General features: G+C 51.9%; 5 protein-coding genes across 5 annotated transcripts; 2 read left to right on the forward strand and 3 right to left on the reverse strand.

The window, feature by feature from the left end:
* Positions 1–155: 155 nt before the first annotated feature.
* On the reverse strand, positions 156–755 carry BJX67DRAFT_378110 (pre-rRNA-processing TSR2 family protein; the record flags this gene model as incomplete). Its single annotated transcript, XM_071032280.1, has 1 exon — positions 156–755. The coding sequence occupies one exon, from the start codon at positions 753–755 to the stop codon at positions 156–158; it is 600 nt and encodes a 199-aa protein (XP_070889767.1).
* Positions 756–1,061: 306 nt separating this feature from the next.
* On the reverse strand, positions 1,062–6,308 carry BJX67DRAFT_344609 (uncharacterized protein). Its single transcript, XM_071028278.1, has 5 exons — positions 5,966–6,308; positions 5,624–5,912; positions 2,721–5,555; positions 2,018–2,668; positions 1,062–1,967 (listed from the first exon to the last, which is right to left on the reverse strand). The coding sequence occupies exons 1-5, from the start codon at positions 6,005–6,007 to the stop codon at positions 1,330–1,332; spliced, it is 4,455 nt and encodes a 1,484-aa protein (XP_070889768.1). The 5' UTR covers positions 6,008–6,308; the 3' UTR covers positions 1,062–1,329.
* Positions 6,309–6,492: 184 nt separating this feature from the next.
* BJX67DRAFT_378112 (WD repeat NOL10/ENP2 family protein) lies at positions 6,493–8,752 on the forward strand (the record flags this gene model as incomplete). Its single annotated transcript, XM_071032281.1, has 2 exons — positions 6,493–6,709; positions 6,771–8,752. 2 exons carry the CDS (start codon positions 6,493–6,495, stop codon positions 8,750–8,752), a joined length of 2,199 nt encoding a protein of 732 aa, XP_070889769.1.
* Positions 8,753–9,724: 972 nt separating this feature from the next.
* BJX67DRAFT_248025 (putative autophagy protein Atg13) lies at positions 9,725–13,300 on the reverse strand. The gene is made up of 4 exons (XM_071026218.1): positions 12,961–13,300; positions 12,675–12,897; positions 12,500–12,598; positions 9,725–12,415 (listed from the first exon to the last, which is right to left on the reverse strand). Exons 2-4 carry the CDS (start codon positions 12,891–12,893, stop codon positions 9,821–9,823), a joined length of 2,913 nt encoding a protein of 970 aa, XP_070889770.1. The 5' UTR covers positions 12,894–12,897; positions 12,961–13,300; the 3' UTR covers positions 9,725–9,820.
* A 1,595-nt stretch (positions 13,301–14,895) lies between these two features.
* On the forward strand, positions 14,896–20,733 carry BJX67DRAFT_344614 (BTB domain and ankyrin repeat protein). Its single transcript, XM_071028279.1, has 3 exons — positions 14,896–18,531; positions 18,585–18,702; positions 18,756–20,733. The coding sequence occupies exons 1-3, from the start codon at positions 15,465–15,467 to the stop codon at positions 20,518–20,520; spliced, it is 4,950 nt and encodes a 1,649-aa protein (XP_070889771.1). The 5' UTR covers positions 14,896–15,464; the 3' UTR covers positions 20,521–20,733.
* The last annotated feature ends 39 nt before the right edge of the window (positions 20,734–20,772 follow it).

Here is a 20,772-nt window from a genome sequence, read left to right on the forward strand (position 1 = left end):
TTGGTGGATGTCAAAAGTCGTTCTTTTCCAGTCGCTGAGTAAAGTCTTCTAGATCCCAGGACGGACGTAGTTCATAAGTTCATTGATGAGATGCCGTTACATCAAGACATGTCTATACAGGGAATCACAAAATGCGAGTCTATCCGAACACCAAATTACCTCCTCTTCTTCCCACCCACCTTAGTAAACCCATCCTCATCAACTTCAGGCTTTGCCTTCTCCCTTGGCACTGTCACCAACGTTGGCGCTTCCCCCATATCCACATCGTCATCGTCATCATCATCGTCTCCCTCCTCTTCATCCGTCTCCTGCTCCAGGTCCTCACCCCTCCGGAACCCCGCCACAGCGTTCCCCTTCTGGCCCTTCTTCGCCTCCCACTCCTCCCACATCGCCCTCACAGCGTCAAACTCCCCTTTCTCCACCGCCCGCCGAACCTCCATGATCCGGTCCGCAACCTCCCCAGCACTCTCATCATCAACCACAACATCAAATTCATCATTCATCACCTGGATCAAGACATCCTCAAGATCCTCCGCGTCGGTCTCCGGTCGGTCAACGAGCATCTCGGAGATTGCGCCGCAGAGCCAGTCGCGCTTGTCGGAGGAGGTCGGGCCGCCCCAGTTGCTGGTTACGGCAAGAGTGAGTGCCGGCCAGGCATTTATTGCGAGGGTGACGCCGAGGTCGAGGTAGGAGGAGGAGGATGGTTGGGGTTGTTGTGTGGAGGAGGAATCTGTGGAATTTTGTTGGGATGTCATTGCGGTATTTTTGTTTTGAGTGGCGCTAAGAGGCTCTGCTCTTTTTGTATGGGTTCACTCTTGCGATTAATGGATCAACTGTATGTCTGGTGGTGTCTGGTGGTCTGTTCCTTGCTTTTCCGTGTCGAGGATGCAGTAGGCTGAGTGGAGGGTTGTGCGGGAAAGATGGTGTTTGGATGGATTGCGCGGGACAATCTCTTTGAAAGCTTGTCAATCGCCTGAGTTCTGCGACAAGGATACAATGAAAACAGAGAAGGAGTGGAAGGAGTTGTGGCGCTTGAGTTGCTGCGACTTCGAATTTTTTTTTCCCTCGCTATCGGAGGTGATTAGATACGATAAGCCCTGATCATGTGACCGGTCAACATCAAAGTATACAGGGAGCAGCAATTGAAGACGAAAGAAGGAATGAAGATTGAGATGGTAGACCGGGTATAATGTCATGAAAATAGAAATCCAAGCCTTATGGTATCTGCCACCCTATATGCAACCATCAAACAAAGTGTAGATGATCCCATCCGAACGCCATGTGCTCAGCAATGTACAAGTAAAAGCATAGTAGGAAAAAAATCGCATATCACAAAACATAGCTCAGTGTCTCCTGGGCTCGTACCACTGTAGCAATATGCCAGGGAAGTGTGCTGGATTGAACAATGCGTATGCCCCGAACTCGTGCAAGAGTTGCCAGGTCACGGTACATTCCGATAATCTCTCGAAGAAGGGAATCATAAGAAGATGGCGGCCGTTGTGTATATAAAAGGTTAACATTCATAGTGAATGCTCCGTCGGAATCCATGACACCCCTTCGACGAATCAAATATCCACTAGCTAATGCAGGGCGGTACTCCGTTAGATGTAGGGTGCCGTTAAGGCGATGGGATAGCACAATACCCCAGGATTCGTCACAGATATCGGTCAGAAGAGATTCTGATTCTGACTCAATAAGTGCATCTGTGGGTGTAGTAGCGTTTGCCGGTATATTAGCACCGCTCGGGGGGGTTGGTACGTTGCCTGAGTGATCGGGTGAAAGAGTAGCACCACTGGGAAGTGGCGTGGCCACAGGTGTAGAAGAAGCCTGCGGATTGAGAATACTCATAGGCATCGGTGAGGGAGGAGGAGATAGGAAAAGGTCGGGGGTTGTGTTGGCGCTTAAGATAGTCAACTCTACAGGCACATTGCTTGTTGAGTTGTACTGTTCGGCAAGGTTCAGCCACGCTAAGTCATTAGTACAACCACCAAGAAAAGAGTAAATGGGTTATCCATACTATCATGTTCGTCCTGGTCCACGTTCTCAGTATTTACCAGGATTATTCTCCACCTCACCTGACTCTTCTCCAGGATTCCCCTTGTTGCAGCCCAAATCTCACTGCGAACAGTAGAAAGATTGCGAGAGATCGTAGAATTCCGGAATCGAAGGCAATAAGACATGGTGTGCTGAAACACTCCAGAATTGTCAGACCAGGCTACGCTTATCCAGCGCTGATCTTGGCTTCTGGAACATGCCACGTGTAGACACTTCCCCTCTTGCAACGGTGAAGTGCGTTCGGAAGCCAGTTTGAACCCTATAGACGATGGAATGGGCTCGGCTAGTATTGCCGGCGGCGTGCAGTTCAGGACACCCCCTTGGATTTGTTTTGGGGAACACCGACTGTACACCTCCATAGCCAAGTTAACATAATCCGTTTGGGGAGGCACGATCAACGACTCAGCCGACGTCACAAAATCCACGGGAATAATCTGCAATACAACTTGGCTCAGCTGCGCGGGTTGCTGCTTGTCTGCATCAGCAGTGTATTTCTGGAGTAGAGCCCAGAACGCAGCACAAATGTCGACGAGAGAAGCAGCGTGCGAGAATGGGTTTATGATATACACAACAATATTATCCGCAGATAGAGGGCCGTTTGAAAGAGCGGTTCCTTCCGGTAGGTTAGTGAAAAGCCTTTGGTGATAAGATGGTATACGGCCTACCGAGCTCTTCACAGATTTCCTTGAGCTTATGTATCGAGGTAAGATAGCTTGACTGTTTCAATGAATCGGTGTTCCATCCCCCCAAGCCCCTGTCGAAGGCATTGGAGTCACACCCTCTGATGTGTGTTCCAAGGTTGCAGCTAGAGTAGAGAAGGCTTAGCCTTTCCAGAAATACATCGGCTGCTTTTGCAGCAACCTGAGGATGTATACAGTAGCCTGTAATATCTTTGGGGCCATGAACAGGCTCCAAACCGAATGTTTCCCAGAAGGAGACTGCAGGGGGAAGTGCCTCCAAGTAATCCTTGCCCCGTCGGACACGCAAATGAGGTGGTGGCAGTTTTGTTATTGATCCTTTACAGGTCTCTTTGCGTTGAGGGTTCTGTCGCGGGGTAGGAGTGTTCAAGGCAGCAGGTGAAGAAACATTTTGTTCCTGCAGTGATATCAAGTTATTCAGGTCGAGCTTCTCTAAACCGCTCAGGAATTCTGTACCCTCAGGCAGGTCCTGTAAGCAGAATGCCTGGTTCTCTAGGTGAGAGACACCAATATTCCCATCGAGTTTGTGGTTTAAAGAGGATTGAGTGACTTGATCAACTAAAAGCTGAGCAATTTGTACCTGTACTTCTCGAGGGGTGAGCGTTGGGAAGATTTGGTTTTCCGTCAGGGAGAAGAACCCGGATATTGACCAGTCGGAAAATGTTGATAGAAAGTTCCCCAAAAACACCGAATTGTCAGATCTAGGCAATGTAGGTAATTCCTGATCAGGACCAGTGGTGGTTTTCCCTGAATACGGACCGGCTGAACACGCTGAATTGGAACGACCGCGCTTTCTCTTCAAGGTAGCAAATGTCGTAGACGGTATGCCAGTTTCAGAGGAACTATCATCACTTTCATCGCCTGTCTCGCTGCTCGAGTCGGGACTTGACAATAACCCCGGCGCTGTCTGGTTTTGGGGACTTCCCTGCCCCTCAAGGGGTTTAGCGTAAGTGGCTACCTTGACACTGCTCTTTCGGCGCGGGAAGCCAATGGTTGGAATCCCACCAGAAGACGTGTAGGAGCCCTTGTTCAAAGCCGTGTCCACTCCCATGAACGAGAAGCTCCCATCTGCTCCATACTTTTTATCCCAGGAAGATATGGGGTTCTTGAAAGCTATGGGGCTGTAATAGCGAGGCACATGAGTAGGTTTAGCTAGAGTTTGAACGCCGGTAGTGGGTTCTGGGAAGAGGATCCTCTTGACTTCAACGGGACTGAGGGGAGGACTGATTGTCTGGATTTTGTCATGATGAGGCGACGTTTCAAGTGTGTTGGTACGCGGAGGAGGCTGATTGGGGGGTGTATTGGCTATCCTCTCTGTACTGGGATGACGTGAGTGGGAGGCATCGTTTGTGACCGTGCTCGGTGCTTGCGCCTCAGGTTCCACGAACTCGGTGTCTGGCTTGCGCTTATCGACCAAGTTGGAGATAGCCTCAGCATCATCCAGGTTAGCACCATTCCCCGAGGAATCGAAGTCAGGCTCATCAAAAAAGCTGAAATCCGCATCGGTGATCCCTTTTGTGCCGAAATCCTTTCCGTTCATGTCACCGAAGAGGTCGTCGTCATCATTGGTATCGTAAAGGCCGGATCCAACAGCAAGCCCCGCTGAAGGACCGAACCCCATCGTTACATCAGGGTCAGAGCGATCCTTCGCAATGAACCGAGAGCCATGTGGTTGTTGAACTCGGCCCCGAATACTCAATGAGCCATGGTCCGGGTTTTCGGCAAAAGCATCCGCAAACACCCCTGGGTTGACTCCAATCCCACCAGCCCCATCCGGCGGTGTTGGGTAAACCAGGTTTGCTGTCTGGAGCTCAGGATGCAACGAGGCCCGAGCTAAACTTTCGAACCCTTCAGGAGGATTGGTTGGCGCAGGGGATAATGTGCTTTCAATATTGGACGGCCGTTCGTCTTCTGGGAGCGGCTTCACGTTTCGCTCGACAGCCTCGGGTATCTCCTGAAAGCACCATTTTTCTGCGAATTCCAGAGGGTCGCAATCAAATGGCGCCTTTTCTTCCGTCCCTTCGAAGGCGAGCGGAAGGGTGGACTTGACCCTTCTGAAGCAGTACATAGCAGGCCAGAGGATACGCTTCAGGGGGAGCGGACAGCTCTCATCTAGGGGACGGCCGGCCTCTCCAGATAATTTAGCATATAAGGGTTCCCAGACTTCCACCTCCACCCAATCTTCATCGGTGATGAAGTCAACGGGAAGTCCAAAGTAGCTCAGCCACTCCCGAACATTGAATTTCCATTCTGAGGCTTCTCGAGCGGAGTGGGTATGTGGTGAGTTGTTCATTCCAGGGTGCACTTCTGCTAGTCTTGCAATCGAGCCATTTGGGGCTAACCAGAGGTCAGTCCCAGGTGGAATTTGGGAGTACTCAGAAGAAGGTCGCCCGGGTTGACTGAGTCGGGTAAAACCAATCTGTGCTATCGTTTGCAGAGAAATCGTCAATTTTCCAACAGACATCAGCTGGACATGGAGTGAAGTGAGGGTTGAGATAGGGATTTGGCCGCTGTTGACAGCAATCTGGTCAAAATCGCTTTCTACAGTGCTGAAGAGAGTACGCGGTCCAAGCGGAATGGCATTGTTCTGCCGAACGATCTGAAGACTAAAGGCGGCAGTGACAGCTGACACGAAAGACGCGTATATTGCCGCCGAACCACCAGAATTGTCCATCCTCCTAGGTGGCACAGGACCGTTCTGCAACCGCTGGGATGCCGCGGGAGAGTTGGCAGCCGTGGTCTGAATGTCTGAGTGAAGGCTTTTCGCGAGATCTCCTGAGGATACACTCCCGCATGTCCAAACTAATGAGTAGGTGAGTGGACGGCTCATATATTGTGAGTCCAAAAACGGTTACTTCGGGTGAGCTCACCTCTGAGGATCGTGGTGCCAATAAGAAGCCGGTTCGACTCATCCTTCTTGTCGGTGGGCAATAATGGTGAAAGATGTTCAAAGTCTGGAGTAGCGGAGAAAATCAAAAGGCCGAGACGTCGAGGGTAACTCAATACTAAGCAACCTAGACTCCGTAACTGAAGCTCGAGCTCCTTGAGGCGGCTGATATGCTTCAGAATAGTATAACCCTGATTAGAGCCGTCACCAGAAGGAATGGTCCCGCCGGTATCCTCGGTGTAAATCCTCCAGTGAATGTTGGAGAATCCATCCTGGGATGTCGCATTAGAATGCAGTGGAGATAGCGGACAGTAACAGTACATACAATAACACGGACGTTTGTGATGAATCCTCCGGGAAATTCCATGGTCTAGCTGCTGTCCCAAAAGAGACGTGCAACGGGCTGAAAAAGCTGTAAAGACCGACGATACCTTCATTTCCAAAAGGGGTTGAATGATAAAATGCAGCGTCTCAACCCGCAGCCCATCGCATATGGGCAATGAAGGTGTCAGCAACGAAAAGAACTGGGCAAAATCATCGTGTTGTGAGAGGTTACGACAAGGGAGACAGCGCGTAGTAATCAAATGCAAGGAGCCATGGCTTAAACTGAAGTAGATCGGGTAAAGAGCGACAATATCAACATCTGAAGCCGCAGAAGATGCAGCAAGTTCCAGCCGTCCGACAGGGAAAGCCGGAGGTTCGCGCTGGGCGGCCTCAACCAATCAGGGTTGAATGTTGTTCCAACGTCACGTGCTCAGGTTTATCGATAATGATCCGGAAAAAATAAAATCGGGAAGCTTTCAGGTTCAGCTTTTTCTTCACAGCGTCATATTCTCGAGCTGTCATGCCAATATGAAACTCTCGAACCAGTCGGAAGTTCCCGTATATACAATATCTGGGTCCAATACCGCCCGTCCCCTCCCAGAATGGCTCGCGAGACGCCGAAAAAGAAGTCTAAAGAATGACTCGGAGTATGCGAACCGCATCGAACTGCTCCAGGATTTTGAATTTGAAGAAGCAAGCCAATGCATTCGAGTGAGCGAAGATGGGGACTGGGTGATGAGCACAGGTGAGGCACTTTTCTCGACTAGCCCAGCGAAAATTCCTCACTAACGGGTTGTCTTTTATAGGAACCTACAAACCCCAAATTCACACTCACCATCTTCCTCAGCTGTCACTCTCATGGGCTCGTCATACGGATGCACTCAACACAACGTTTCAGTTGCTATCATCAGACTACTCGAAGTCTATACACCTTCAATCAGACCGGTCCCTCGAGTTTCATACCCCCAGTGGGTGCCATTACAAGACGAGGCTCCCTCGATATGGCCGGGATTTAATATACGATAGAGTATCGACTGAAGCTCTTGTTCCAGCTACTGGAGTGAATAGAGATGATATGGGTGAAGTTTTCCGCCTTAACCTAGAGCTGGGTCGTTACATGCGGAGTTATGAAGTTGACGTTGGAGGTGACGATTTCACATCGGCTGGTGGAGGAACATTACAAGGCGGCATCAATACCGGCGCCATTAACACTGGCGCAATTGCCGAAGATAGTCACGGCCTTCTCGCCTTCGGCACCACGTTAGGTACAGTTGAGCTTTGGGATCCACGAGCCAAAGGCCGCGCAGGGGTGCTGTTACCTCCCACGCAAACGGGACCGGATGGCCCAAGGAACGAGATAACGGCGCTCGAGTTCCATCGTTCAGGGTTAACCCTCGCCACTGGCTCCTCAAACGGACTTATCCACATTTACGATCTTCGTTCACCCGTTCCTCTGCTCAAGAAGGATCAAGGATACGGCTTCCCCATCCATACCCTGAAATTCCTGCTACCCTCGTCCACTACCCGAGAACAGACAATGGAGCCTAAGATCTTGTCATCGGACAAGAAGATTATTAAGATCTGGGATCCTCGCGACGGAGCTCCCTGGACCTCAGTTGAACCCGCCGTCGACATCAATTCAGTTGCCTGGTGTAAAGATAGCGGAATGATTTTGACGGCGAACGAAGGACGACAACAGCACTCATTCTTTATTCCTCAGCTCGGTCCGGCTCCAAAATGGTGTTCATTCTTGGACAACCTCGTCGAAGAAATGGCCGAAGACCCCAATGACCCCAACGCATTCAACACCGCACAGGCCGGCTCTGTTTACGATAACTACAAGTTCTTGACCGTTCCTCAGTTGCGGAGTATGAGCCTAGATCATCTGATTGGCAGAACGAACCTCCTCCGACCTTATATGCATGGATACTTTGTGGCCCAACGTTTATACGAAGAGGCCAGATTAATCTCTAATCCTTATATCTGGGAAGAGGAGCGTGCGAAGCGAATCAAGGAGAAGATCGACAAGGAGCGCGAGAGCAGAATCAGAGGCAAGAAGCAGAAGGCTGCCGTCAAAGTTAACAAGAAATTGGCCGAGAGGCTACTCGAGCTGGAGGAGAAGAACGAGCGTCGCAGGGCGAAACGTGCCCTTGAGCGAGGAGTCGACGAACCTATGAAAGATGCTGCTACTGGCCCCGGCCCCAGCCCTGAACCCAGTGCAGACGCCCCAGGCACCAACGTCCTTGGTGACAGCCGTTTCGCAAAACTGTTCGAAGACGAAGACTTCGCCGTCGACGAGGCCTCCCGAGAATACCAGCTCCGTAACCCCAACACCGCCTCAGAACCCACCACGCAAAAGAAACCGCGCGGGCTCACGGCCGTCGAGCAGGAAGAAATCGACGAAGTCCCGAACTCGTCAGGCAGCGACGACGCCTCCGGTTCCGAGAGCGAGGAAGAACGAGCCGCTAAACAAAAATTCTCGAAGAAACCATCAGCAAAGCAGTCTAATAACAACAAGCCCGTCAGCCGGCGCCAGCCCCAAATGCGGGTCTCCTCCTCCGCCACTACCGCCAAGTCGACCCGCGATCGGTCCTTCAGTTCCCGAGCCCAGAACATGCGAGCGAAAGAAAAGCCATCTCGGCGCGTTACCGTTGTGGGTGAGCAGGAGTTTACGTTCACTCCCAGGGGCCAATCCAAGCAGAATAGTGGGCCCCGGTCAACCACCCCCTCCGACTACAAGGCGAAAGAGCGGCGCAGTGCATCCGGCAATACGTTCCGTAAAATGTAAATGCCCCGCGTCTTGGGTGGAACCCCATCGCAGCTGTTCCATGTATTTATCTCGCTGTGCGTGCGGAAAATGCTTCAGCAAGAGATGCTCGTTATCGGTTTCAGTCAGACGGGCTTCGAAAGCTCTGGTACTCCTGCCGCTGCAGTACGCGCACCCACGCACTCAGCCTCTCTACCGTCCTCAACCTGCATGAGCTCGGCGAAACCGGGTTCCGAGGCCCGTGGCGACCGTATTCGGGAAGCATCGTTTCTCAACAAGTAGGGGGTCAAGTTATGAAGCAGAATGCATTCTAGACGCTGCTCATTCAATGTAGTCGACCAAATCGGCTCCTCTGCCCTGGTATCATTCGCACACCCAGGAGTCAGACAGATATACCGAGGAAACGAGCATAACGGCCAAGGACGCGGATTTGAGGATCCCAGTACGAACTTTTCTACATTTAGCGTCATTATGATATCGATATATCAATAGATTCATTGGAGATACTCTCACGCGACGAGGCCAATCAAGTAGGTAGACGTTCATCTCTAAACACGTCTGCATTGATCTGTTCGTAGGAAACACGCAGATTGTTCGGGCGAGCATAAACGAAACGACTCCATCCTCAGATCTACCAAGCCAGTTTCATGATACCAGCTGGCGCTGTTGTACATTCAGTGACCAAAAGAAAGCATTAAGAGAATGAGAGGGAAGTGAATAAGAACCAAAATCCATGTGGATGATTGCATCATACCATATGCAAACAGGAGTAGCTCAGCGACAATTGAGAACGCATTTTGAAAAAAGAAGGACAACGAAGCCAAGCCAAACCCACGAGGGTTGTTTGAATCATTCTCTAATTCCCTTGCCAGTCTATAAGAGAGCCACCGAGGAATGAAAATTTGGTCAAACTCGCAAATCAAAACTTTAGGGTGTATATGAGCCAAAAGCCAAGAAACATGAGTAAACCCAAAAATGGGTGAGAGAAGGAGGAATCAAAGTTGAGAGTATGCGCAGCACGGAGTAAGGGCATTAATGTCAATGAAGGCCAGCCGTGAATGCAGATGGGGGGTTTTACGATGAATACCTTTATGGCCAGACGTGGAAATTTGAGAGCCCGCCTCGCCTTCCGCTTCCTCGCCTCGATCCACTAGTGTTGTCGTTTCCAAGACTACCTTGTCGGCCTTCCTCGATGCTCCGCCGAGACGCGCCGAAATCGCTCATGGCGAATAGCAAAGGTTCATCCTCTTCGAGCTGGGTGGATTGAGGAAGGCTCTGGCGACCAATACTGGGGCGGCGCCCAGCTCGGCGGTCTTCCATAGCACTGTTGCTTCCACTTGCGTTGCCATCGCGCTCCGACTCACGTTCGCTGAGGTAAGGGGAAATAAATCCGCCTCGAGCGGCGCTGCCGGATCTGGAGCTGAGCGAATGAGGCCCTCCAGAGAATCCTCGTGCACGGGACTGACTAAAACGCCGCTGGTGGAGGGGATGGATGGATGATGATGATCCAGCTGCCGGGCCCAGTGTCGAGCCAGCCCGATGGCCGCCTTGATCCCGTGTTGTGGCACCTCGGAGTACAGTTGCACCGTCGCCCGTACCGCGACGCGATTCAGATTCCAAGTGACCTATGTTGGTGCCAGCAGTTTCATATTGTTGAAGCGTTCTTAGACTCGTGTTAGAGGGCTCCTCGGCTCCAAGGCTCACACTGCGCATAGTGAAAATCTCATCATCATCGATTGGATTGCTACTTCGGGGGTTGGCAACTGAGCTTGAGCGGCGGAAAGTAGACGGGAAGAGCGAGGCAGGTGACGTCGGGATAGGAATAGCAGTCACTGTCGAAGGGAGACGATCAACCGTGGTCTCATCACTGGTGCCTTCGTCGAGTGGAGAGCCGTTGTTTCCATGGGAGAGGGATCGAATAGCGGTGTCCGCATTATTATTAACTATACTGTTAGAGCTCAGTCGAGAGGGTATAGCTGGCGTATGAGGTGTATGGGGAGACATCGCCTTTTCCCCAGGTGATGACGCGGTAGAGATTGACGTGCCCGCAATCATTGGGGGAACACCAGAGAGCTGCTTGCTAGACGCATTAGAGGAGCGGTGCATGTGCAACGAAGACGACATCGAGTCGGAAAGAGCCGCGTTGGAGTCTCGCATCCGCTGGAAGCGAGCTAAAGCCGCAGAAGTAGTGTTTGGCTTTCGACCGTCGGTAGCGGTATGCTTAGAAGGATTCAACAAGTCTCTTCCAGAATCGAGTAGCTTCAAGAATTCTGAAATATGTTCATCGTCCGCATGGAGGGAATCAGCACTCGTACCAGTAATCTCTGCAAGTAGCCCTGAGCCTGGCTGCGCGCCAGAGGACGTTGCACTCGCTCTGCCACTCGAATTGTCGTCTTCAACTCTATTGACACCCCCTGAGGATGGCCTACCCCGACGATGACTAAAAGCGCTACTATATCTTGAGATTGGGGCGGGACGAGGAGATGCCGAGTTTGATGAGGCAATAGCATTGTCAGGAGCTGAGGAGAGGGGTTTGCGTGCAGAAGCTGCCATAGAAGGAGGTGGCATATTCCTGGAATCGGACAATGAGGCTCGAGCGGGCCCCAGAGTGCGAGGGGAAACTCCGAGTGGCGGGTCAACCAGGGAGGGCGACGCGGACAGGGGAGGTGCCTTGAATGGCTGAAACGAGATGGATGGTCGTCTGGCAACATTCGTGGTTCCTTCGTTTGCAAGAATAGCAGCGCGCCCTACTGGACTAGCCTTGGCAGAAGCGAGAGGCCTTCGGTAAGCTGGGGGGGATGGGGACGATGCGCCGGAATCTCTTGCGGCTCGTAATGCTGAGATTGGACTCGCGCCAGTCGGGGGGCCTACATGGTGGAAAGTCGATAAGCTGCCGTACGCTTGACCTGGGTCCGGGTCTTCAACTGTTCGTCCTTGTACTGGTGCTGATCCCACCTCAGGATTCGTTGGTCTGGTGCCCAAGCCACGAGATGGAAACGACGGTTGGAAAATCTCGTCGTCAGCTCCCATAAACTGGGAGCTCAGGAGAGCCTCCGAGTCATCAACGCGGAAATCGCAGCTTGTCCGATAGGTAACTTGCACGGAAAATGGGCCAGCAGGTGATTCCGTTACACCAAAGCTATATGTGTCAATCACTTTGGAAGCTCCTTCGTACAAAGGGATAGTCAAGCGATCTGGTTTCGACAAGTCTCGGGCAGATTGCTCACCCAGGATCCTATACTTGATCCGCAGTGCAGGGTTGGCTCGAAACCGTCCGTTGCGTTTAAGGAATTTCCAGGCAGGGAGGAATTTTGAATAGGTAAATAGAGATCGGAAGAGAACAATACTCTTCTTGTATACCGTCGGCAAAAGGGAGCCAAGATCAGTAGGTAGTTTACCAGGCATCTCGCCCAACTCTACTCTCCATCGCTCCAGGATCACATCATCGGCTCTGGACGAAGGTTCCACTGATTGCGAGCTCCGGGAACCAGCCAGTGATTCCAGCACATCCCAGCGCTTTCCATTCTCATCCAAAGCAACAAGTGTTTGGTTATGTGTGAGCCCTTTCGTATCCAAATATGTTTCGATGATCAACGGGGGCGGTCGGTTGTCGGTAGCATCGCACGTTCGCCACGTCTTGAGTTGTTCCTTAAGTACGTCCGTTTCTTCTACTTCGACATTGAACTATGCGGAACTGGTCAGAAACGTGATTACGATATGCGCAGCATGGGGATAAACGAGCCAGTCAGAATAAATAGAAAAACATACCCAGCGATTCACACGAGGTGTATCAGAACCCTTGTTAAAAGAAGGGGGAAGTTCAACACGGGAGTGCAAGATTAATAGAGCGGCCTTTGTGTGGTAGTTCTGGACTATGTCAGAATGCAAACAGCCAAAAGACTTTGCTGAGCGCGAGGAGCACGACACGATGAGACATCCATACCGAGATAATCTGGTTTAGTTTGGCGATGGCTTCTTTCCCAGGCTGCAAGCCCTGAGTTGAATCTACCGCGTCGCCGTCCGTTTCAATCCCCAACCCTCGATTCGAATGCGACCGAAGGTCAAGAACTGGTGAGCTGGAGGTGCGACGATCCTGGTCCTGGGAACGCCGACTCGAAGACGTCGGTGCCGCTGGAGCGGGCGACCTTGGATGCTGATGCATGGCTCTGCTGGGGGGGAAGGGTAGAACTCAGATAGCCGTAATATAAAGGCCGGATGCCGTTCCAAACCAATCGTAGCGTGTTTTCCTCAGTCAAGGAGTTGGGGGGGATGCTGGGCCGCTGCGGATGGCCATGTTCACAACCGGATGAGGGAAGAGGGACAGGGTGGTGGAGACGGAGCGGAACCTTCGAAAATCCCAAAGAATGAGTCAAGCAAAAGATGAATCTGCAAGAGGATTATGTTTGAAGATCTAGAGTCCAGGCAGCGATGTCATTGTTTGCTATTCTCAGGCAACAGGATGTTTGAGGGTCTGTGGTCGAGACAACCTTGGGAGCTTCTCCGCACTGACAGGCGGCTCTTCTTCCTCAGGTCCAGAGGATCGGCGATTCAAGGAGTCATGATCAGCACACTGGAGGCACGAAGAGGCACGACGTTTCAGGGAGATGGGTGAGACAAAGAGAGGAGAGGAGGAGAGCGAGAGTGGGAAAGTATGAGGGAGAGAAAGAGAGATGGGAGACAGGCCCAGCAAAGAGCGGAGGAAGGCGAGAGGTGTGAGTGAGGAAGTCCAGAGGGTCTGTGACGCACGCCAGTGACTCCGTGGTCAAGTGCCGCTGGTCAGGCTAATTCCCACGACAAGTAGTCCTACCGCAGCAGCGTACCCTGCAGTCCGCCTAGCTGAACATCAACCAGGAAAAGCAGGAGGGATCAGTCGACTGAATCTCGTCCAGTCTCTTCTCGCGTTCTCCAACAATTATGGCGAAATTCATGATCAGTTCAGTCGGTGGTGAGCTCATGGAAACGGAGCTTGGGGAAGGCGGTGAGTCCCGTGAAAGGAACGCCCGTGACAATTGGGTCAGGTGGCTGTTCGTCTCTCACTCTCAAAGGTCCTTTGCAGACCAGAAAAGCTCCCCAAGTTCCTGGCACAGACCACCTTCCGGGCCTGAGACTGGCCGCCTCATCTGCAAGAGCTTGCATCTCTCCGCCTCGAGTGGAGTTACAAGGCAGACTGCGTGGTCCAGACACCCCCTGAAACATGATAGGACCTTGGGAGCTGACTTTCCTGCAAACGCACAATGCATCTGCCCAGCGACTCCCAGGAAAGTACCCTCGCGCCCATCGGCCTGATAATACAGCCCGCTAGTATAGGAGACTGGGGCCGGATCCACAACAAGGCTGCAACTGATAACGGGTTCGCAACATTACAGGGACCCAAAAACATGATTGTCTGTTCTCTTCCAAGATTCGGGAGCGAATTTATGGGTCACCTGCATAGTCCAACGGCGACTCATTCTCCGCCAACTGGGTCGTCGAAGAGGTGTCTCACGGAGTGCCTGCATGATTATTATCTTTTCGTGGCAGCGTATCCATATTGTCTCAGATTCATGTTCACACATATCTGCTTTGCAAGAGTATTTTCGCCCTAATTACCTGCGATGACCCCCCAACAGAGAGCCGCAAATTCACAACTCTCACCACTGTGGAATAGTCTCTGCGTCCAAAGATCAGCGGCCTTAAACACTCCGCAACGGCCGGCTTCCTCGAAAGAGTATGACTAACGCCAGGCGAGGGTTTGGCATGATGTAAGACGCTTCGACAAACCGAGGATATGTATCGTAGTCTAACCACCGACTGGGATCACGAGGGGAATGACATCGGGACGGATGAAACATCATTCTCGAAGTTGCCCCTTATCTCCCTCGATGGCTCGTCCATTCCTAGACAGAGAAAACTTATCGAGCGCACACCCAAGGAAGCCCGGTCCTGAATCTCGTGGCTCTCCGATTCCTACCGCGCATTCTGAAGAACGCGCCAACCCAGACCAAGGGTGTTGCTTGTCCTGCCAATAGGGAAGTCGGTGCATGAAAAAGCGCGCAACTTTGCTTCCGCTTCCACGATAACCTCAGAGCGCCTTGAAGCATTCGACCGATCATCTCTACGGCGATCGAGATGTAGCACGGACCCCAGAATCGGACAGCCATTGCATCACCGGTAAATAATAATACCTCTGGGTGGAGGAGGTTGTCCTCAGCCTCTCGTCGAGGGGCATGGAGGGGTGTGCGGCCCCCGATTGGTCGCTGGAGCTAGTTTTCCCATCCACGGCTCGCTCCACAGCTCTTCAGCACTCGGCCTACGTCGAGCAACTTCAAATCGATTAATTGCGGTCCCCTCCTCCACCGAACGGGAACTTCGACATCTCTTCTCCGGTCGCAGACAGTCGTCGAGCCTCGTTAACCGCCTAAACCGTCACTCCCCCCAGCGCGCACTACCTTGAGCCTCGGAGATAACTGACCAGTCTGTCATCTTAACCAGTCGTCACCATCACACAGACGTCACCTCGACCACGTTTTTTATCTTTCCCGATACCCGGTCTCGCGTTGCTCAAATACTTTTGTCTGACAATCCAAGAGTTTTCAATTTGAGGGACAACAAAATTGGCATCAGCTACTATTGACACGCCCTCCACTTCCGTCAGAACGCCCTTATCGCCGCGGAAATCCCACCCCGCGTGGTGAAGCTGACGCTCCGGTTCCGGGCTCAAAAGAGTTTCTAACACGGTATCATCGTTGAGCACATGAGTAGCAACCTTTGGGAATTTTTCTTCCGCGATGACGTTGAGAGCTTCCAGCGGTACCTGGCGGGTGTCAGTTATACGCCCAGCGCCCAGCGGGCCCCAGGGACTGGAGGAGGAGGGGCCTCGAATCTCAATACCATCCCACGGAGTCCCGGGAGAATGATTTCATCTTCACTGGGGGTTTCCCCAAAGACCAAGAGACTGACTGGCACGTCCCCCGCTACTTATCTCCCAGATCGAGGCAGCGGCGCGCGGCCGAACAAGAATCTTTCTCGAGATGAACTAAACTCACGAGACCGCTTTGGAAGAACCCTTTTACACCACGTCGCATCGTCACCGAAGCCCACTGCCCCCGATTTTGCTCTTGCGTTGTTGGAACTACCGTATATTGATATCTACGCGCAAGACCTAGAGAGTGGGTGGACTGCACTACACCGGGCTCTATATGCTGGCAATGCTACAATCGCACAGGCTTTAATGATCAGGGATGCTCAGGATGCGACAGATTTGAGTAAGCCAGGCGCTTCAGGCCATCCCACTGGTAACCTTATCAAAATCAAGGATCGAGAAGGATATAGCCCATTTGATGTCTACGCGGCTACAATCAACTTTCGTGATGCCAGGCGTATTGTTGCCTCCACAGATCTTGATGCTTCGCTTCCGGAACTTAATGATGCATCCTCCTCCGCGTCATCAGAGGAAGAGGATACTACCAAAAATCCAGAGAACCCAAAGACAAACCTGTTTGGGGATGAAGTCTACACCTTTGGGAGCAATAAAAACTTGAACCTTGGAGTCGGAGATCAGAACGATCGTCAATTCCCTGAAAGAATAACGCTCAACCGCCCAGACCACCTCCAGCAGCGGCTGTTCTGGGAGCATCAAGAAAGGCATCAGAATCAAATGTCAGCGATACGCCCCGACTCGAATATCAGTCAAGATCTACCCGCTTTCATTAAAGCCAAACCAATAAAGTTCAAGGCAATTGCAATGTCCAAGCTCCACACAGCTATACTCACAAATGATCCCGAATCCAATCTCTTCATGTGTGGGTTTGGTCCCGGCGGTCGCCTAGGAACCGGGGACGAGACGACACGGTTTAGCTTTGTTTGCATCAATGGTGGGGGACTTGCTCATAAAAAGGTCGCGTCCATTGCACTTGGTCAGGATCATACGCTCGCGATCACGGATTGCGGAGACATTTTCAGTTGGGGAAGCAACAAATCCGGCCAGTTAGGATACAACCTCCCGAAGACGAGTAACAAAGACGACGTGCCAATCCAACAATCTCCACGGCAAATATTCAATCCTTTTAAGAAAGAAGTTATTCTTGGCGCAGCGGCGTCCGCCATCCATTCAGTCGTATTTAGTAGCTCTGGTCTATACACCTTTGGTAAAAACGAAGGTCAACTGGGACTTGTGGATTCAGACGCGAGGTCGCTTGACGTACAAACGACACCACGGCGTGTAGGAGCCTCGCTCCTCAGCACTCCAATACAAAGTGTGTCTGCAATCGATCAGGCCACCGCAATTCTACTCCAGAACCATGAAGTTTGGGTGTTTTCCAACTATGGCTATTCTAAACTCTCGTTTCCCTTGGAGATCCACTCTAGGTTCATCAGAGACAGCTTCATGGCTACACGTTATGATACATCTATCAATCGCATTGTCAAGATCCGATCCGGCGGCAATACCATCTGTGCCTTATCAAGTTCAGGAGACGTCTTTACAACCCAGGTCAACAAGTTGGAGAATCTACCAAGCCTAACATCCACGACTAATCCGTCCAAAATTCGCAACTCTCTATCCACGCCCGTGCGCGTATGGTCGGTAAAAAGAGCTCATATGGCGGTCAAAGATGTCGACGTCGGTCAGGATGGCTCCATAATAATTTGTACAACTTCCGGCTCGGCATGGAGGAAAGAGAAACGTCGGAAGGCGAAGGGAGGACCCTCAAAGGATTACAAATTCGCTCGCATCCCTGGCCTAACCCGAGCCGTGGGTGTCTGCAGCAATGCCTTCGGGGCTTTTGCGGTTACCCAGCGCGAATGCGACGTTACCAGGGAGCAAATTAATGTTGATCCGACCAGCTTCTGGGAAGCCATGCTGCCATTATCGCCGTTCAATTCAGTTCTGAACTCAACAAACTCGGTTCCTGACAAAGAGGTACTCTGTAATCTGGACACAGCTTCCACGATCAAACAAGTTATTATGAGTTCTCCTAGCCTCGATTCTTATTTCCCGCCCACGCCTGCTGGACCACCCACCGGAACAGTTTGGCTCATGACAACGGCTTCTAACATTCGGGTCCCTGTTCATGAATTCATTTTGACTGGCCGCAGCTCAGCCCTGAGGAAAGCGTTCCATGAGTTCCGGGTCAAGCACTCCACGTGTATCCCTGATCTTCTGATTATCGAGAAAGACGAAACCGGGCAATGCCAGGTCATATTCCAGGGGGTTGATATATGGGCCGTCTTGAATATTGCGTTCTTCCTATATAGCGACAACGTTTTCGACGTTTGGCATCAGGCGCGATATTCGCCAGAAAATGCTCCTAGATATCGCCAAGTGCGGACCGACGTTATTCGCATCGCGACACAGTTGAATCTCCCTGCCTTGGAACGAGCCGCAGTTCTCATGGCCAGGCCTCTTAAAAGCATAAAAGGCGATTTTGCCACGGCTCTCAGCGACCCAGCTTTCTACGAAAGCGCTGACGTCGTGATTGACTTGAACGATGACCAGATGGCCGTTCACAGCCAGGTCATCTGCCAAAGATGTCCGTTCTTTAGGACCCTGTTTCACGGTCGTTCTGGCGGTAGATGGCTATCATCTCGACGTACAAGGTCGCAAGACAAAATCCACGTTGATCTCAAGCATATCGATCGCTCCGTGTTTGAATTTGTCCACCGATACATGTATACGAACATAGACGATCGACTTTTCGATCATGTTCGGACAAGGGATACCGAAGAATTCATCGATCTTATCATCGACGTTGCCTTCGTGGCCAATGAATTGATGATTGATAGACTAGCACAAATCTGTCAAAAGGCCCTTGGGAAGTTCGGTATGTGACTTCATTCAGCTCCCCAATCTTGACCGTCTCCTAACGTCCCTCAGTGACTTCACGCAATGTCTGCCACCTCCTGAATGTTATTGCGCCGTGCTTTGTGACCGAATTCAAAGATGCCGCCTTGGAGTACATTTGTTTGAACCTGGAAGACCTGATCTCAAACAAGTAAGTATCTAGAGTTCGCATGATTTCCCACTCCTAGCTTAATACCTTGGTAGATTGCTTGGAGACCTTGACGAGCATTTGCTCCGGGCACTTGACCATGTTTGTCATGACAATCAACTGACGGCTTTTCCCATATCCCGGGGCCGCAACTCAATGGATTATATTTTGGAGAAGTATCCAGAACTTGTCTCATTAATAGGAGCCGACAAGCGGCGATTGATTGACTCGATGAGGCTCAAGTCCCGCTTGGGCAAGGTTGAGTCGTACGAGGGGAAACCCCGGGTACCGAGTGAGAAGGTTGTCGCATCACCGTCAGCGTCGAAGCTTAAGACAAGTCTAGAAAAGGATGCCACAACGGGCGTTCATGAGAGTCCGTTTCTCAGACCACAAACGTCGGCTAGTGACTTAGTGTTTCAAATGGATGACGAGCAACTACCTTCCTCCCTGGACCCAGGGAAAGGAAAAGCAGTGAACCGAGGCTCGAAAAGCGCAGATGGGAGCAATTCTCGACCGTGGAATGGTACATCAGGGCTCAGCTCTAGTCTCCAGGATACTGAGTCGTTTCGAAACCGAAGCCATTTGGACGGGCAAACGGCCTCTCCGCGGGATGCTGTACTTGCCAAAGCTCCCCCTGATTTCCAGACTCCCACAGCCCCGGCCGCGGCGACGGGTTTGGCATCCCCACCGCAGCCTCCCCAGACACCCTGGGGCTCGGCTGCGATTTCGGGCTCCAAAAAGACCCTAAAGGACATCATGACCGAGTCGTCGGAAAACCGGGTCTCGGGTCTCAGCTTGGGGATGTCTGCGCGACGAGAACCTAGCGCCAATTTTGCTTCGAAATTATCACAAAAAGAGCGGAAGAAGATACAACAGCAACAGATGCAAGAAAAAGTGTCTGCACAGGGAAAGGCGAAGGAAGGGCCGCAAAATCCCTGGAGGATACTTCCGCAGACTGAAGCTTCCGCCGTGCCCTTTGCCGCATCGCAAAACGCACCCAGGCAAGACCTTCCGAACCCCACGCCACCCAAGTCTGTTCACAAGTCTGGGATGACCCTCCGCCAGACAGTTGCTGGAGCGCCTTCACCCAAGTCTCAAAGTCCCTCACCATCGATGCAATCTAAAGGCCGTACGCAACCTCCTCCGGCGCGGCCTCCAAACTCCGAGCCAAGCGCGGCGCCCTCCACATCTCCCAAACAACCTTCGAACGCCCCGTTCACCATCAAGTCCGTCCGTCATATTCCTCGTCCGGAACCCTACAAAACAAACCTCCCCCAAGACACTTCCAGCTCCATGTCCTTGTCCACCATCTTTATGCAGCAACAGACAGAGAAGGACGAGATACGTGAAGCCGCAACAGCCAAGCACAACTTACAGGATATTCAGGCCGAACAGGCATTCCAGGAATGGTGGGATAAAGAAAGTAGGCGCGTTCAGGGCCTCCCAGAGCCAGAATCAGAATCCGCCACAGGTCCAGATGGGCGAAACGACCGTGGACGCCGAAGCGGCCACAACAACAAAGGTTCAGCGCAGCGCAAAAGACGCGGAAAGGGGCCTGTTCTTCAAGATGTTTCCGGCAGCGCATCGTCGCCCCGGCCAGGCCAGCAAGATCAGCGCCTGTTGCGGAACGGTCCCGAGCTAAACATCGACCAAAACGGAAGCCCAGGGTCCCGTCGAGGTTCGCATTGGGTCTCACCCCTCCACCATGAGACGCAGAGAAAAACTCGTGTGGACTCCATAACCCCTGACGGTCCCTCTCGTCGCGGAGGACGAGGCGGCGGCGTCTTCCGTGGAAACCAAAGGGGCAGCGAGAAAGCCTGAATGCTCGCCCCCAGGAGCCATGGTTCACAAAATAAACGTACCATCCTCACCGCCACATATATGCTCTTCTTGCTTCGTGTAACAAAATTTTCACCCGTCGAAGAATAGACCAAAACCCCGGTCAGCCAGCGGTGGCTGATATACATTCTGAATTCGGCGCATGTGGCTTGTATTTCTATGCTACCTAGATTTAATATAGAGCAACATCCTCAACGCATTCTCCATGTGTATATGAAAAATAATCTTTTTAAT

The sequence above is a fragment of the Aspergillus lucknowensis genome (genome assembly GCF_044049455.1).
Source record: "Aspergillus lucknowensis strain CBS 449.75 chromosome Unknown BJX67scaffold_5, whole genome shotgun sequence".
Lineage (NCBI taxonomy): Eukaryota > Fungi > Ascomycota > Eurotiomycetes > Eurotiales > Aspergillaceae > Aspergillus > Aspergillus lucknowensis.

What these genes read in the sequence shown, in the direction of transcription:
- BJX67DRAFT_344609 (XM_071028278.1), bottom strand. Translation starts at nt 6,007, where the DNA reads ATGGAATTTCCCGGAGGATTCATCACAAACGTCCGTGTTATT. An exon ending in TCACAAACGTCCGTGTTATT is followed by an intron (nt 5,913 to 5,965) that starts GTATGTACTGTT and finishes GCGACATCCCAG; the next exon opens with GATGGATTCTCCAACATTCA. An exon ending in GGACCAGGACGAACATGATA is followed by an intron (nt 1,968 to 2,017) that starts GTATGGATAACC and finishes CTAATGACTTAG; the next exon opens with CGTGGCTGAACCTTGCCGAA.
- BJX67DRAFT_248025 (XM_071026218.1), bottom strand. Translation starts at nt 12,893, where the DNA reads ATGCATCAGCATCCAAGGTCGCCCGCTCCAGCGGCACCGACGTCTTCG. An exon ending in AACTAAACCAGATTATCTCG is followed by an intron (nt 12,599 to 12,674) that starts GTATGGATGTCT and finishes GACATAGTCCAG; the next exon opens with AACTACCACACAAAGGCCGC. An exon ending in CACCTCGTGTGAATCGCTGG is followed by an intron (nt 12,416 to 12,499) that starts GTATGTTTTTCT and finishes AGTTCCGCATAG; the next exon opens with TTCAATGTCGAAGTAGAAGA.
- BJX67DRAFT_344614 (XM_071028279.1), top strand. Translation starts at nt 15,465, where the DNA reads ATGAGTAGCAACCTTTGGGAATTTTTCTTCCGCGATGACGTTGAGAGC. An exon ending in AAAGGCCCTTGGGAAGTTCG is followed by an intron (nt 18,532 to 18,584) that starts GTATGTGACTTC and finishes AACGTCCCTCAG; the next exon opens with TGACTTCACGCAATGTCTGC. An exon ending in GAAGACCTGATCTCAAACAA is followed by an intron (nt 18,703 to 18,755) that starts GTAAGTATCTAG and finishes ATACCTTGGTAG; the next exon opens with ATTGCTTGGAGACCTTGACG.